The sequence below is a fragment of the Cololabis saira genome, chromosome 16 (genome assembly GCF_033807715.1).
Source record: "Cololabis saira isolate AMF1-May2022 chromosome 16, fColSai1.1, whole genome shotgun sequence".
NCBI classification, from domain to species: Eukaryota; Metazoa; Chordata; class Actinopteri; order Beloniformes; family Belonidae; genus Cololabis; species Cololabis saira.
In genome coordinates, this window is record NC_084602.1 from 4,520,484 (window position 1) to 4,538,763 (window position 18,280).

An 18,280-nucleotide genomic window follows, 5' to 3' on the forward strand; every position below is an offset into this window, starting at 1 on the left:
CTGGGGGCTCCGGCGGCGCCGGGGGCGCCCATGGAGGTACGGTGGGGCCCTGGCCCGGCTCGGAGGGCCGGCCCCCCGTCTACTGGATGGCCGGTGGGGGGACGCGGGTGTCTTATCAGGGCCGGCTTTGCTGGTCCTGCTTCCTGGCTTCGGCCTCCGCTCCCCCTCTTTCCCCCCCTACACGATTCATACGCACATAGGCGAAGGGCGGGGGGTCCGGGTCGTGGGGGGCATTGTCCCGCGTGGCCCGGCACTCCCCGCCTCACGGTTTTAACAGCAAAATAGACACTGCACATTCAACACTTAATAAATACATTTGACAAGGACACGTAGTTCGGGAGGGGGGGGGGGGGGTCGGTGTCAAATCGATACTTGGCCCTCCCCCCTCCCTGTTTTTATGGCATTATTCACATACACTCAACACCAGGGGCGGGAGGGGGTCCCACATCACCCGCGCTCCCTCACCGGCCTGGGATAGGTGGGTCGGGGTTCCCAGGCCTGTCGGGGCTCGCCGTGCAGCCTGGGGCGCCTTCTGGCGGTGCTGGACTCCTCCGGGGAGGGGGAAACGGTGCGTGATTGTGTGTCTGTGTCGGTGAGAATGCGGTATGGAAGGGTCCTGCCATGGAGGATTCGGGCCTCCATTGGCAGGACATCAAAACTTAATAATTTATCATTGTTATATTATACAAAGATGGTTATTATTATTATTACTATTATTATTAGTATTATTATTATGTATAGTATATCATATTATTATTAGTATAGATATCTGATAGGTGAATGGATGAATGAATGGGATGCCTGGGTCTGGGGCCCTCCGTTGTCGGGCCTGCACGGGTGTCGCCTTGTTGGGGGGTTCCCTCGTCTCCGGTCCCCCCCGCTGCCTCTGCGGCGGGGCGCCCCTCTGGTGCTGGAGGGCCACTTTCGTGGGGGACGGGTGCGCCTGCCCGCGTCGGCGGCCGGGGCGGCTCTGTCTCTCCGGGCGGGCTGGCCCCCTGCCGGGTGGGGGTCATTGGCCTGAGGGGTGGGGGCCTCCTGGCCGCGTGTCCGGCCCGGACCGGGTGGGCGGGGATTGCCTGGGTCGCGGTCCGCCGCCGCGGGATCCCTGGCTGCTTCTTCCCGCGCCGTGGGGGCCCCGCACGCGGGCCCCCTCGGCCGCCGCCGGGGGGGGGGGGGGGGCCTCGCAGGCGGTGGGTTGCCTCCCTCCTACTTCTCCCCTCTGTGGGGTTGCCGGTGGCCTGGGTTCCGGGCTCTTCCGTGTCGGCCTCTGGTCTCGCGGGTGCTCCCCCCCCTCCCCCACTATAGATACACTTCAGGTGGAACTTTGTTTGGTTTATTACACACACACACACACACACACACACACACACACACACACATACACATACACATACACATACACATACACATACACATACACACACACACACATAGTCACTTAGTCACATGCATATACACACACACACACGCATGATCATATACATACACACACACACACATAGACATACACACTGGCTTGTTCACCTGCATGCTGGCTCTCTAGTTTTTGGATTTAGGTAGCGGTAGCAATAGCTTAGCTCAGACTGCGACGATCAGATCTCAAGATTTAGGTCGATTGCTGTTATTGTTTTGGTTGTTTGTGGTTTTTTGTTGCAGATTTCCAGTGCTTGACGTGTGTCTCCGTGTGTTCCTGCTTCCTGGATTGGCAGTGGATGTCGTCACCCCCCCCCCCAAAAAAAAAAAAACACTGGGTTTGTATGTGTATATTTATGTATGTGTACGCATATGTGTGCGTATATATATGCATATATATTAAATATAGTAATAATGCACATATATATACTTTTGGTTTCTACCGTCATGGTATCAATCATTAATATGTGTGCAGACAAGGTTAAAAAAAAAAAAACACTGGGTTTGTATGTGTATATTTATGTATGTGTACGCATATGTGTGCGTATATATATGTATATATATTAAATATAGTAATAATGCACATATATATACTTTTGGTTTCTACCGTCATGGTATCAATCATTAATATGTGTGCAGACAAGGTAAAAAAAAAAAAAAAGAAGAAAAATGACCCCACTTTAATATAAATAAATAAAAAATGTTGCTGCAGCTTTTAAAATAAATATAAAATAATAGATGAGTAAAAGAATAGATGCTCTGGTATTTTTACGAACAAACTAATCCACCTCTTGAAAGATAGTTTGCTCTCTTCAGCTTTTCGTAGCAGTTCCGGTTACGAAATGCTGGAAGTGTTTTGGAAATGTCTTTCAACGTTACATTTTTTGTTGTTGGATATCTTCTCGCCAGATATCGAGCACGAAGGTGAGCCGACGACACGGGCGATGAAGGCAAATTAATACGTTGAAGACGTTACGTGAATGACGTTCAAATTATAAAATTAAAAATAGTTATTTTTAAAATGTAATAGCATCAACTCAAACTCCAAGATAACTGCCCAACAAAATAAACTAATAATATGAATAAAAATGAATTCAGAAATATCATTTATTTATGATCATGTTTCTTTTCAAGGCCAAAGGGAGCGGCTACGATGAGGACGAAGAGCCGCAGGTTGCAGAGCCCTACACTAGGACAATACATGATTGTAGACCAGGGATTTTTTCTTTTTTTCCTTTTATTCTTTTTTTTTTCTTTTTTCTCATTTTTTTCTCTTTTTTCACTTTTTTTCCCTTTTTTCTCTCTTTTTTTCTTCCTTTTTCCTTCCCTTTTTAATCTCGATGTTTCAACTTTTTTCTCAAAATGTTGACTTTTTTCTCGACATTTTGACTTTTTTCTCGACATTTTGACTTTTTTCTCGACATTTTGACTTTTTTCTCAACATTTCCACTTTTTTCTCAAAATTTTGACTTTCTTCTCGACATTTCCACTTTTTTCTCGAGATTTTGACTTTTGTCTCAAGATTGTACTTCAACATTAATCTTGACATTTTGACTTTTTTCTCGAAATTTCAACTTTTTTCTCAACATTTTGACTTTTTTCTCAACATTTCGACTTTTTTCTCAACATTTTGACTTTTTTCACCACATTTCGACTTTTTTCTTGACATTCTGACTTTTTTTTTAAGATTGTACTTAAAGCGACACTACGTAACTTTTCCACCTTAATATCATATTTCCAGAGTCATTGTGATGGTACATCAACTTCCAACAGGTTTAATGACACCTCTGTCATGGTCTGAGGGGTCTGTATCGCCTCCACTGGCACTATGTAACTTTGAGGAGCATGGTAGGAACCCTGCCACACTAAAAAACTACAAATCGTTACGACTTTGACTGCTTTACGGCATACGTCACTTCCCCCTCCTTCCCGATTCGCAGTCGAGACGAAAATGGGCGGGGCGTGGAGCTCAGAGCTCCGCAGAATCTGTTGCTGCGTTGCTGCTGCAGCAGCTCCACACAACAGACGTGGGGAAAAGATCCTAATGGTTTAACTTTTCAACGGTTTCCTGTTCGGAGGCAGAACCACGGAGACCAAGTATCTGACATAACAGAGTAAAAGACTGAAAGAGTCGTCGGCTCGCTTTGGATCGCGGCTGTAACGACCAAACACACAGTAAAGCCTGAATTATGGTTCTGCGTTAAATCGACGCAGACCTACGGCGTAGGGTACGTGGCGACGCGCAACGTACGGTGCGTGTCGCCGCGTACCCTACGCCGTCGGCTCTGCGTCGATTTAACGCAGAACCATAAACAGCCTTAAACCACAAACACTCACACAGACCGGGGTCAGATCAAAACACGGGTTTTATTCCCCACTTCGCCAGCTAAACGCAGTTGCTGGCCAGCTCTCTGCGGTGCAATTAACCCCAATCTTCAGATAAAACTAGTTTGTTGAGGAAAAAATATTAACTCTTATTTGTAGCTGCAGAGGAAAAAAATAATCTCACGAGGAAAAAAAAATATTGCTCACGCCTCGCTCAGAGCCTCTTCAACATAATATGGCAGTCAAAAAAAAGAAAAGGGAAGTAAGAGGGATACAAAACATGTACTGTATGTTGTACTATTATACAAATTTATTGAAACACATGGGTCTTCAGTAATGATTTCATATGGATCCAGACCGTTAATAATCATTATTTTCTCCATATACCGCTCCCTGGCTTCCTTGTTTAAGGTATTCCAGTTCCTTTCCAGCAGTTTAACATCTTTTTTTGCGTTCCTTCTGTTCACTTGGTGAAACAGAAAAGCGTCCCGTGTTCTCTCATCAAAACAAATGCAGTGACGGGACAGGAGTTTTCCGGCAGTACGCGCTGGTGCTCATGGGAAACGTAGTGTTCTTTCTGGTAAAACACTACCGATTTTGTCCACAAGATGCCGCCAAACTCAGAAAAGCTGAAAGTTACGTTGTGCTGCTTTAAACATTAATCTTGACATTTCGACTTTTTTCTCGAAATCTCGACTTTTTTCTCGACATTTCGACTTTTTTGTGCATAATGAAAAAAAACATCTTCCCTCAGTTTTAACTAATATAGATACATGCAGCATGTGTTGCCTTCATTCTAAGGCTGATACAAGACTTTTTTTTTTGCGGCTCCAGACATATTTGTTTCTTGTGTTTTTGGTCCAATATGGCTCTTTCAACATCTTGGGTCGCCGACCCCTGTTGTATACAGTGAACAGTTTTAGGATAGGGGGGCGTTTCATTCGTACTTCTCACCTAAAAATATTGAAATGAACTGAATTTGAACTAGTTCAAAATGAAAATGGTTTAATTTTCATTTTTAAACTATGTGAACTAATTTGAACTAGTTCATGAGAAGTAGGAACTTGCACAACACTGTCTGCATCCCCATCGCTTCGTGGAGAGTCAAGCGATTAAGCAGTTTTCTAAGTACACCTGGTTTTTCTTGTAGAGTAACTGCATCCACACCTTTACCCAGTCTCACCTGGGACCGCAGTCCTTTGTGGGTTTGAGCCCAAACCCGGCCCATTATTGCAGCGCTGCAGACATGAAAGCCCTGCTCGCTGGGACCAGATGAACGACCACGCGACAAGGAAGAGGCTGACTTACGGGATTTCACATCCCCTAAATCACTAGAGTCGCCTCTGAAAGTCCTATAAGCTTGGAGCTGGTACCGAGAACCAACATCCACTGAAAAAGGTTTAAAAAACAGAGCCGCGGCAAAGCAATTTCATCCAACACCAAACAAAGTGAAAAGCCCTCAGCTCCTGGCCGTGCGCTAGAAAACCCATTACACCGGTCTGAAAGGCTCAGCACAGATCTGTCCTGTGAATGTCAGCGGAGGAGACGGGAAAACAACGGCTCGGGACCGAGCCCGGCAGCAGAGCTGCTTTTCTGATAAAAATGAAAATAACTCACAGGAATGGAGAAGCAGGCTGAGCATCTGTGCCTGTCGCAGGTGATTATTCCAGGTGACTGTCGTGTGAAATAAGGAGGACCTCCTCTTCGTTTCATTACCGAGTCGAGCCGCGTGCACACACGTGCACACATGTGCACACGGAGGGAAAAGAAAACGTCTTGCTTTGACCTTATGATGGAGGATGAGCAGCTGCTGCGGCTGCAGACGTGATTAAACACCTGCCACACGGTTTATCTGCCTTTTATTAAGCATTTGTTATTGGTGTTGAAAGCAAGTGATGTTTTCTGGGCCTTAAACACGGCGTTGGTTCTTTATCTGGAGTATATTGGTACTGACATGACAGATAATGCACATTTATTTGATTTATGCAATGGTGAAAAAATTGGCAAAATAAATGAAAAACTGAATGAAAAGAACCATGTTCGGTATTATTCGGTATTGGGCCAAGTGTTTATTTTTATTTTTGGTTTCGGTTACAAATTTTCACTTCGGTGTATCACTAGTGGGAACTCTACCAAATTATGTACAGTAATCCCTGGTTTTTCGCGGGGGTTACGTTCCAAAAAGAACCCGTGATCAGTGAAATCCGCAAAGGACATTTTTGTATTTAGAAATTTCGTGGCACAATATATCGTTACACCCCTACTGTACACCGAATAAATCTGAGCTAACAGCCTGTCCTTACTGCACGCGAGCGTCCGCCTATCGCGTCGCACTGCGTGGCATCGGACGCTCTCTGTCCACACTGAAACCGTTATGGGCCCCCACGTTATTTTGATTGACAGCTGAAACTCGCTTTTTAAAGGAGCATGAGGCAGGATTGAGGCAGGATTTATGAAAAAAATTCGTATACGTTTTAAGTTTTCTAGTAATAATGTCAGATGAAGCGTTCCAAACCAAAAAGAATGAGTCCTCTAGTGTATCTCTCCTTTGCCTTGAACAGGCTGTGTGCTGCAAAATGTGCTGCAATTTTGGGGCCGTAATTTCCCGCGCTGTCCTGCGGATGTGACGTCACATGACGCTGCATGCACGTTCTCCCCGTTCTCCCGTGCCGGCTTCACTGTTGGCTGCAGTACCCCCAACGGCCGTCGTGGTGAAGGGTGGCGCTAGAGAGTCTCATTTCTTAAAAGGAGCCTCATGCTCCTTTAAAAGGCTGATTTATGGTTCCGCATTACACCAACGCAGACCCTACGGCGTAGTGTACGCAGTGACGCGCACCGAACGGTGCGTGTCTCCGCGTAACCCACGCCGTAGGCTACGCCGTCGATTTTACGCTGAACCATAAATCAGCCTTTATTCACCGCACTACCCGCCCGTGCGCTCTTGAAAGAAACTCCTAAAATAACTCCTAAAAGAGTAAAGAGACAAGTAAAAGATGGGTGAGTACTGGTAATCTTCCTACGTTTGTACTTTCTAAACAGAAAACAAGCTTAATATTGTGATATTTAAATGTTCTTCTATTTTCTTCCTGTCCCTCACGTTGAAAGCCGGTTGAAAGCGCTGTAGGAAACAGTCATGATGAGGAACGGTTGATCCCGTTAGTCGAAATGAGAAGTTATCTCTATGATTCCTCCTCATTTCACTACAAAAACCTCAATAAAGTGGCAGAAAGAAATATTATCCTATTATTACTATATATTATCTTTATATATATATATATATATATATATATATATATATATATATATATATATATATATATATATATATATATATATATATATACATACATATATATACATACATATATATACATACATATATATATATATCATTATCTTATCAGAACCTTCCAGCTCCTTGGCGATCTCCCTCCAGCAGCTGCCACTTTATTGAGGTTCTTGTATTGAAATGACTGTTTCCTACAGCGCTTTCAACCGGCTTTCAACGCAAGCAACAGGAAGAAAATAGAAGCAGGGCGTCTGACAAATGTTCAGCTCAAAACGGCGCAGCGTCGCTCGCGGCCAGTTAGGACAGTCCAATAGAAAATAAAGCAATGGAATTGTTTTTGTCGCTGACGCTCGCTCGCGTCGCATACAGTTAGGACACGGTGTAAGCGATTCACCATCAGCAATATTGTCCAAAATTCAACCTGATTCCATATATTGATTCCATATCAATATGGAATGAACCCGAGCAGCAAAACCAGAGTCTCAACGAACTTCCTTCAGCCACAACACAAGCAGCAAAGCCCAGGAAGCGATCCAAAGGGCCCTGAACGCAGCATGGAGGGCAAGAGAGCTGGGCCGGAGCTGCCCCCCCGCTGCACCCACCCCCACCCTCCTACCTCTTCCCCAGGGTGCTGAGCGGCTGCACCCCCCCCCCCTCCTACCTCTTCCCCAGGGTGCTGAGCGGCTGCACCCCCCCCCCCCCCTCCTACCTCTTCCCCAGGGTGCTGAGCGGCGTGCTGAGGCTGAGGGGAGCCGGCTTGCGGCTCCGCCCGGCCAGCCTGACGGCGGGGGCCTCCTTCTTTGGGGTCTCGGCAGCGGGGGCCGGGCCGGCCCCGGGCTTCACGTTCAGGTCCTTCAGCACGTCGTAGTTGATCTTGGTGGAGATCTTCTTCTGCTCCAGCATCTTCTCGATGGCCTCGTCGGCCGTGCTGGCGCGGATGGGCGCCCGCTTCTTCCCCGGCGGCTTCCGCTGTTTCAGACGGGAAAACAAAGTACATTTTACCATCATCATGCTGATGTCATAAAAGTGCACCTGTACTACATTTATCATATTTAAATGGTTTCAGAAAGGTGTACAGGTCAAAACAAAAAAGATCAAATGAAAAAAAAAAAACTTTGTAAAAGCATAAAAAGCCATAGTCTGACTTTGTGCAGCGCTTTGAGATGGAGGTGTAAATGAAATGTGCCATGCATGTTGTGGGCTTATTTTTTTTTTTAATGGCCTTTTAATACTTTTTTGCGCAACTTGAATGATGCTTATCTTTCTACACTCAAATCTGAGTTTTATAACGCACCTCCGTGCAGCACAGCTCCAACCAAACCTAGTAGCTAAAATGGGAACGCTGCAGGGGAAGAAGATGAAGGTGAAGCTCAGGGGGGGGCAGGTGGTTCATGGATATAAAAGAATAAGAACTTCTTTTGTTACACAGCATTTCTTTTTTACTCTTATTTTCCATAAGCCCAAAATAAAGCATTTTACATCTCTCAGTGCTTTGCCTCCACCTGGTCCCAGACTGGACTGTTGGATCTATAATCAAATACCCGGGGGTGCAGGTGTGTTCTGGTTAGGGCTGGGGATCCATTCAAATGTCAAGAATCGATTCGATTCCCATTCTTAACATTCAGAATTGATCAAGATATCAGGATTTGATTCGATCAGATATGGATTTCAATATGGATTTGGGTTAATGTTATTAAAACTATTTTTTCAGCTGTTGCATGAATTATATGACTGTAGTTCTGCAACATATTAATAATACTAGTATTATATTGATATTCAACAGCAAGTATTGCAGCTAATGATGCTGTAAGGACCAATCAGCTCCCAGAATGCTGATAGAACTGCTTTCAGAAACATCGTGTGGCAGAATTACCAAACAGATCCAGGGAGGAAACAGAGACGGATGAAATTGGTTTTATTTTTTCCCACATTCCAATTTTATTTAGTCCATTTTCTGTTTTTCGGTTTTTCATTTTGGAGAATTTGGTTTTTAGCATTTTATGCAAATTTAACCCCAATAAAGTATATAAAGCAATGATAACTGAAAACTTTAATGTTTTATATACTTTTAAACATATTTAAAGGCAAAAACATGGCAGTAGTTATTCTCGTGTCCAACAAAACATTCCTTTTTTGGGCATAAACAAAAAAATACCAAGTTATTTGTATGAAATAAATAACTAAGGAATAAATAACTCAAATATGCCTTTCAATATCCATTTAAAGTGCAAAAAAAGAAAGAAATTGCAACAGCGCATGTGTGAATTAAATGACGTGACTACTGGGATTAAAGTTCACCGGGCGAAAATCTAATAATGAAAAAAACATTTTTTTTAAATAAATCGATTTTTAGGAATTAATTAAAAAGGGATTAATTCAGAATCGGAAAATCTATTTTTTCAACACAGGCCTAGTTGTGGTCAGGTTTTTCAGGCCTCACCTTCCTTTCTTTGTAGATCCCGAGCGCCTTCTCCTTTGCTATCTTTGCTTCTTTTTCTGCAAATAAGAGACAGTTTGAAAGCACAGTAAGTTCTCTGAGGTTGTAATAGTCCGTGCAGCTGCAGGATCAAGCATCTCTGGCTGAGAAAGCTCAGATATCCCAGTACCTGTCTGTTCCTTGAGGTAGTCAGAGTTTTCCGCCATCCACATCGCCGTCTTGATTTTGATTTCATTCTCACTTAGCAGATACTGCGGCAGAAGAGGCAGAAGAAGCAAGGTTGGAGTTCAAGGAAACCAAGCAATTAGCACACCAAAGCACAGCCAGATCTCCGTGTGGGCTGAAACAAATCCCGCTGCTCTCTGGTCAAATTAACTCTGCCTTAATTATACAACTACAAATCAGTAAAAAACAACCATGGGAAACTCGTATTTAGAAATAATTCTTAAGGTTATTTGACTTCTTTTGGGGGTTTGGCCTTCTCACTTGCACTAAATTGCCCCTGCACCAACCAGTTGTATGTTGAAATGAACTGTAATGCCGAAATTAAAGTATATCAACAGATTAAACAAAGTTTAATGAAAAAAAAAAGATAAAACATTCAAGTAAACGTAAGAATCCTCTCTTATTCCAACCAACATACCGATGTAGGATTGTGCATTTCCTTGTCTTATATGTCAATAAAATGGATTTTCCCAGCAGACTCAATGAATAAAATCAGGTCCGGCTGTGGTTGTGGTTTAAGTCAAACATAACAGATCTATAAAATACAATATTGAGGTCAACATGATGTCAAAGACGTGCGAGTAAAGCTTAGATATGTAGCGCGAGTAATCCGTTTGTCATCATGGGACTCCTGCTACGGCTCTGGCCGTGATAGAGCTGGGAATCATCACTGACCTCCCGATACGATACACTAGGTCCCAAGTCCATACCATTTACGATACGATTCGATATTCTAGTTACAATACCAATTTTGCTTTGGCAATGGAAGGGATTCTCAAAAAAAAGTGTTCTCATTGTAGGGCCTCCCTGGGTTAGTAGAGGGAGCAATGCCCAGGACTGACTTAGGTAGGAGCACCGGTGATAAAATGGGGAAAAATGGGGATTAAAAAAAAAAATAATAATAATTTAAATCAATACTTGGATTTATGTATCGATAATTGTTCCTACACATGTATATCGATAAAATATCAATATTTTTAACCCACCCCTACATGATAGGATAAAAGGTGGTGACTTCAACATATTCAAATGAAATTTTATGTCAAAATCCAGGCCAAATGGCCCCATTCATTAGGATGGGGTTTTTTACCATGGTGAAAAAAAACCTATCCGTTAACGTAGCCTGAACCAGAACATGCACATGCACATCGTTAGATGCGTCTCCATCGTGCATCGATGGGCATTACTTTTCTCAGTCAAAAGTGTTACCGTGGCAACGCTAGATGCCAAAAAGAAAATTCAAAAAAAGGGGAAAATTCGGACGCTTATTGCTCAGCCGAACTTTATCGTAGAGACATCGTTCAAATTTACAAATACTCAGCCCGATTGGCACTAACCTGGTACAATATATTATAATACATTATATTTATATTACATTATTATAAACATATTATATTATTATATATATATATATTACAATATATTGTAATATATTGGTACAACCTCATTATGCCAATTATTACAGTTTTTGCGATATTTACTCGGACGCCACCGCGTGCTGCTGGAAACTTCTGGAAACTGCAGATTACGTAAAAGATGTCAGAATGGGCCGCTCGGAGGTGCAGTGGGTTAATCAGCGGCTCATATTCTGAGGCTACAGTCCTCCTGCAGGGGTCGCAGGTTTGAACTCCGGCCTGTGCACCTTTGCTGCATGTCATCCCCATTCTCTCTCTCTACCCCCTTCCTGTCTGCAACTTGAATAAAGGGCCACTAGAGCCACAAAAAAAATCCCCCCGCAAAAAGATGTGAGAATGAAGTGCTTGTTGTCCACCCGGGTGTGTTTAGTGTGTACATACCAGCTCGATCTCGCTGTCATCTATCCCGCTCAGGTCCAGCTCCCCGCTGTCGGCGGCGCCATCTGTCACAGAGACGACAACCAGAATGGACACGTTTATAGAACCTGCTTTAGTGCACGTTTACAGAACCTGCTTTACTGCACGTTTATAGAACCTGCTTTAGTTCACGTTTACAGAACCTGCTTTAGTTCACGTTTATAGAACCTGCTTTAGTTCACGTTTATAGAACCTGCTTTAGTTCACGTTTATAGAACCTGCTTTAGTGCACGTTTATAGAACCTGCTTTAGTTCACGTTTACAGAACCTGCTTTAGTTCACGTTTATAGAACCTGCTTTAGTTCACGTTTATAGAACCTGCTTTAGTTCACGTTTACAGAACCTGCTTTAGTTCACGTTTATAGAACCTGCTTTAGTGCACGTTTATAGAACCTGCTTTAGTTCACGTTTACAGAACCTGCTTTAGTGCACGTTTACAGAGCCTGCTATAGTGCACGTTTACAGAACCTGCTTTAGTGCACGTTTACAGAACCTGCTTTAGTGCACGTTTACAGAACCTGCTTTAGTGCACGTTTACAGAACCTGCTTTAGTGCACGTTTACAGAACCTGCTTTAGTTCACGTTTACAGAACCTGCTTTAGTTCACGTTTACAGAACCTGCTTTAGTTCACGTTTACAGAACCTGCTTTAGTGCACGTTTACAGAACCTGCTTTAGTGCACGTTTACAGAACCTGCTTTAGTGCACGTTTACAGAACCTGCTTTAGTGCACGTTTACAGAACCTGCTTTAGTGCACGTTTACAGAACCTGCTTTAGTGCACGTTTACAAAAAACACTTTAGTGCACGTTTACAGAACCTGCTTTAGTTCACGTTTACAGAACCTGCTTTAGTTCACGTTTACAGAACCTGCTTTAGTTCACGTTTATAGAACCTGCTTTACTGCACGTTTACAGAACCTGCTTTAGTTCACGTTTACAGAACCTGCTTTACTGCACATTTCCAGCTCCGTCCCGGGAGGGCCGGGCAGGAAGCGCCGGCTTGTCCCACATCACAACCCCCCAAACGCAGCACACCTCCAACATCCGCCCTGCTGCTCCCCAGAGAAACAACTGTAACATCCCACCTCCATCGGGGGCTAAAATCTGCAAATAAAACCCCCCCGACTCCAGATAAGAGCGTAATAGGCTCAACGGGAGTCTAAGCCAATCTAACCCCAACATGCTTTCAATTACAGGACACTTTCTAGATTGCAGCACACTTGATGCTGAAGCAGCGGTTTGCATTTCTTATTCTTAAAGCCTGAGACACCTAGTGTACTCCTGCCTCCACCTGCCTCCACCTGCCCCCCCCCCCCCCCCGTTGTAACCGATTAAACTGGGAAAAGTGCTGATAAAAGGAAATGGCATTTCAATTCTCTGGGTGTGCTCACACTGGGAAGAGAAACGTTCAAAGACGACGTGATTGACTTTGATAAAGGAAGTTAAAGGGGGGGAAAACTCCCCACCTTGATAAGCGGTGTGGCGACTGCTCCCCGGCAGCCTGCAGACATCAACAAGTCAATCAAAGCAACAAAGGGAGAGAAGTGCTTTAAACAGACGTCAGGTTTGTGGGAGTTATTCAACGTTTGTCGGCTTTCTTCCTTTAACATTCTCACGAGCCCCCCCCCCCCGAAGATCTACCTCCCACTCTATGTGTTTGTAAGTGAGCCATTACGCAGGTATTTGCAGTAGGTACTATACGTTCATATATCATACTTCCATCTTCAAATGGTATGGACTGGTGAATAGAACCAGAATGATTATTTATCGTGACAAAGTGTGTAACAATCAGTCTAGTTGCCGAGTAAGAATATAAATTGCGTGGTGACAGCCGTGTGTAATGCTGCACAGTGGATGTGCTGGCACTGCTTGAAGATCAGGTAAATGTTAGGATCAGGATGGAGGGAGTATTCAGGGACCATGAGGATTTCCTGGCCCATGATGATGTCTGGCTAATAAGCCGGTTGTGATTCCCTAGAGCAGAGTCTTGGATCTACGTGAGACAGACCGACCCGCCGGAATCGCACCATCCCATATTCAGGTGCTGACCACTCTTGGTTTTCTGTTCATCCTATGGGTAGGACGATTCGCGGAGGTAGGACAACTCGGCAGAACCCTGGCATCGGAAAGTGACTCGGCTGCTCAGCATGGCCAGAGCAGCGGGCTCATGCCCGTCGCATGAGCCCGCTGAAGCCCGACACGCTGAGTCCTGACAACTGATTAATGTAATAACTTAAAGTATAATCAAACTAAGTTTTGCTCCCACTCTATTTTTAAATACGCACACTTGTATGCTTGTGTGTGTGTTGTGCGGCGCGCTTGTGTGAGTTGTTGTAAAGCCTGAATTATGGTTCCGCGTTACACCAACGCAGACCCTACGCCGTAGGCTACGCCGTAGGGTCTGCGTTGGTGGAACGCGGAACCATAATTCAGCCTTAAGGCGGCACTCTGTGTGTGTAAACGGCGCCTTTTCGGTTGGTGCGCCGTGTGTGTGTTTTAAATACAGAAATGACACACAAAACTGAGGGTGGGCCTTTCCACACGGCGCGCCGTATGGTCGTCAAAATACGGCAGTATTTTAAAATGACCAAAATATATGTCTTCACTTTCTGGTCTTCCCTGCCATGAATTTTGAGTGTAAAACACCGTTGATCGGCAGGCTCATTCATATGCAAATACAGTCATCAAGTACTTTGCATTGCCCATACATGGTAAAAAATGGGCGTGTAGAGGGCGGGGTATGAGGCGAATTCACCTGCGCAACCTTCCAGCTGATCTGTGATTTATAAAGAGAACATTGCGTGCAAGTGTGCGTGCACGCAATGTTCTCACGCCATTTTCGGCTTTTAGTATGAATCCTACGCACTCTTTTATAAATGAGGCCCCTGGTCATTATCAATAAAATACTGAGGGTAACTGTTTTATTTAGAGGTTTTTCTGATAACGCTATTTAATATGTTCCATGTGGCTTTACGATTGTTTTTTTTATAAATACCCAATAATTGATATCAATATTATTTCTCAATATATTAACTTATTTTTATATTTCTTATATTGGTTTTCTGATTGAGTGTTTCTCCCTAAAAAAATATTTTTCTTTTATATGCAATTTGTAATCCTTTTGAGAGCCACTGCTAATTTTTTTGCCTATTTTTCCTCTTATCTTCCTTAACTGGACAGTTTTCATCATATAATGTTTTACATATTCTTAAAAATTCTTCATATGCTGCATTAATGTTATTTTTTTTATACATTAATCCTCAATAATATGTCAAGCGTCTTTGAGATCTTTGAAAAGCGCTATATAAATAAAATTATTAAATTATTATTATCTTACAAAAAAGAACCATTAGAGTCATAAACAAAGTAGATTATCGAGAACCAACAAATAGATTATTCTTAAATTCAAATGTGCTAAAATTCAGAGATTTAGTGGACCTTAAAACAGCGCAATTTATGTTTAAAATCAACAATAAAACTCTTCCTGACAGCATTCAGAAGCTCTTCCAAAGCAGAACATGCAGGACAGCGGCTCTCGAGGACCTGGAATGAAGACCACTGTCTTAGATGTTTCCCTGCTCCAGTAAACCCTGATACAGATGACTGTGTCACCAACAGAACTGTGCAGACCTGGATGAAAGATTGGTGATGAGCACTAGTTAGAATCAGGAGTGAGGACCACTGCTCTACACCTTTTGGTCCTTGGTTTTTAGTTAAAATTGTATATATACCAAAAATTAGATATATTTTTTTGTATAACACTGACGATTTACACCTGTACTTTGGGTTATTTGTGTTGTGGAAATTATAAGGACCATTACTAAACTAAACTATAAACCCGTCTTGCAGCAGACTGCAGCTCCGTGAAGGAGGAATCCCTCCAGAGGGAAGAGACAGGTCAGTCCTATCTGTCCCGCCCAGCCCTCCCAGAACTTCCCCGGTTAAGTGTGAGGCCCAGATAAGCCGGAGACGAGCTGCACGAGGCGGAGAGACAGCGAGACAAAGAGCTGATACCATCAGCCCTGGCCCAGAGAACCGGGGGGTGGGGGGGCCCGGCAATTACCTCCTGATTATTCATCTGCTGCGCTGATAAATCCACGCTTGCTAATTTGCTCCAACCCACTCAACTGTTTCTGAGCTCGGGGAGGAATGTGCCGACCTCAGGTCTATCATTCTGCTCTGGTTCAGTTCATGGGGAAGGTAGAGTTGAAATAAGAGACGGAGGGAGTTATCCGTCCTGCGGATGATAACCCGGAGAGCAGACGGCCCGGGAGAAAGGCAACGGGGTCATATTTCAGCGTACGACACCGCCCCGAGTTTCATTAAGTCTGTGTTGGAAACCGTGAAACCAATGTGCTCTGAAAATAAAATAATAAAATGCGTTTCATTTAAAAGGCGAACAAAATGGCCTTTGACCGAACACATTGTCTTTGCTCCTGAGTTTGGGTCATTTAAGGTGGAGTATCGGCCGACACCGAGTCCCGATACGATGCTCTGGTGATCCACAAATAAGGGGGGGGGGGACACACCACACAATCCCCAAACTGCAGTAGAAGCTGCTGCAGCAGATTCACTGTCCAACAATTGTGAAGCTCCGAGAACCTGCTTTGGTTTGGGGGAGGGGCCCGCGGCAGCACGGGCTGCTCGCTGAGAAGAGCCAGAAACATACGAGGCCCTGGATTCACACTGAAAGTGCTACAGGCGTCATGGCGGTTGCCATTCATTATCTATGGAAGCGCTACGAGAGGCGTCAGAGGCCACACAGAGGAGGCGTCTCTGGAGGCGTCCAGAGCATCATTTTGAAGTTGAAAAATCTCAACTTTATGCAAATGAGCAGCGGAGACGCCGAGGCAGCGTCCAATCACAGACCGGGAGTGCAGATTGTACTTTCATGTACACACAAACGTACACTCATAGCTGTGCACTAACAAACTTATTTTATCAGGAATTAATATATTTAATCCAGCAAACTGACATTTTTGCTGATTTCACTGCCTGAACTGCTCATGTGAAACAGTAACTGATGGTTGAGGAGCTGGATGTTCTTTATTTTATTTGCTACATTGATCCAACGCAAAATAATTAAAAACCATGCTTATTAATCAGTTGTATGACCAAATCCGCTCCGACCCGGTGTGTCAGTGTTCACCACAGACAGACTGCAGCTTCACCGGGACCAACGATGATGGTTGATGTTGATCCAGGACCAACCTGGTTAAGGATCAAACTCACTCTTATCTACGCGGAAATAACGCCGAAATATAACGAAGGCTTCCCAAAGTGTGATCCATGGTGAAATAGGAAACTGAAGATGTGCAGCTATATATAGATATATTTAGACTATATCCACTTTGTTCCTCCAGCTCTGCAGCGCAGCTTGAAAGCCCCGCCCACTGCAGGTGTAGCAGCGATAAAGGGGTCCTGAGCCTCCAGAGGCGATTTTTGGCGCTTTCAGTGTGAATCCAGCATAAGTGTCACAAAAGAGGGCTCTGAACTCACTGGATATGGTGATGAAGTCGCTGCGTCTTCAGCTCATGAGCTGCAACTGTTACTGGAGGGTAAAGGTCACGCCCACTCCCCGCCTGACATGAACTGCAATCATTAACAGTGAAACCTATCCACAGGCCATAAATAAACCTTGCATAGAATAAAACAATGTCCTTTAGTGAAATAAAATCATCATTTTCACCTGATCCGACCATTCTGAAATCAGCGAGGTGTTAACTATGGCCCTGTTCTCCGTTGATCTTCATAGAGAGGTGACCACATGACCCTGAATGTCCCGCTCAACACCCCCTACCGCTACAGAAATGCACCCCCAGTTGTGCTGGAGACTATGTGGACACATGGATGTGGCCCATAATAGATAATAAAATATTGGGATAAAATATGGCGGAGTTTAAGAAAAATAATAGGACACGAAATTCCCAAATCTTGTAAGATACTTTATGTGGGAAATTGGACACAAGATATAATACAACAAGAGGATGAATATCTTGTTAAAAGTTCTGCTATCGGCAAGTAAAAAAGGAATAACAAGGTTATGGTATAAAGCAGAACCAGCGACCGTGGCTGAGACCTGCGGAAGAAATATTTGTAATGGAAAAAAGGACATATAAACTACGACTACAAGAGACAATTTTAGGAAAAATGGGAAAAATGGACAGATTATAGAGCACAGCAAGAGGACATTACCATCACCACTGGACAATAAGGACATTGATATGAGAATTATTGCTTTATGAAGTTTGTAAAACCTGACACTGTAATTGTTGATGCAATTTTCATTAAAAAAAAATAAAAGAAATGCATAAACGCCCGGAAACCTGGAGAACAGGACCCCCCCCTCCCTCCAAAGAGGTTTCCAAAAAGCAGCATACAGGAGCGAACGCTACCAGATGAGGTACAGACGTCCTTGTGAAGGTGACAGCAGGAAATATTAAAGAGAGAGGGAGGGGAGCAGCGTGAGAGAGTCAAACATAGACGCAGGATCAAAGGGGAGCCGTCCTGCAGCTCGGCCTCCTTTAGATCCACAACTTACACAGAAAGAAAAAAACTCTGTGCTGATTACTTCTCAATACCTGGACTTCCCCATAAAGCTCTTTTGATTGACAGCTGCTGCTGCAGTCAGCTGGATGCTGTACATTAAACTGTGAAGATGGGAGTCCCACTGCTGGAGCAGTAGGACGGAAAACTACATAGGGCTTCTTTCCCCCCTCTCTTTTAATGTTAACTTGCACCAGAAAATGCGTATGTGCT

At 44.0% G+C, this 18,280-nt stretch overlaps 1 protein-coding gene and 1 long non-coding RNA gene across 2 annotated transcripts in view; one reads left to right on the top strand and one right to left on the bottom strand.

Moving 5' to 3' along the window:
- Positions 1 to 18,280, bottom strand: part of LOC133462641 (transcription factor IIIB 90 kDa subunit-like) — a 151,838-nt gene that overhangs the window by 51,328 nt on the left and 82,230 nt on the right. The window contains exons 13-16 of the mRNA XM_061743980.1: positions 11,486 to 11,547; positions 9,634 to 9,715; positions 9,468 to 9,523; positions 7,737 to 7,996 (exon numbers count right to left, since the gene is read on the bottom strand). Of these exons, the coding sequence (XP_061599964.1) occupies positions 7,737 to 7,996; positions 9,468 to 9,523; positions 9,634 to 9,715; positions 11,486 to 11,547 (460 nt within the window). The remainder of the gene's footprint in view (positions 1 to 7,736; positions 7,997 to 9,467; positions 9,524 to 9,633; positions 9,716 to 11,485; positions 11,548 to 18,280) is intronic.
- LOC133462642 (uncharacterized) overlaps positions 1 to 18,280 on the top strand; it is a 186,977-nt gene that overhangs the window by 44,262 nt on the left and 124,435 nt on the right. The window lies entirely within an intron of this gene.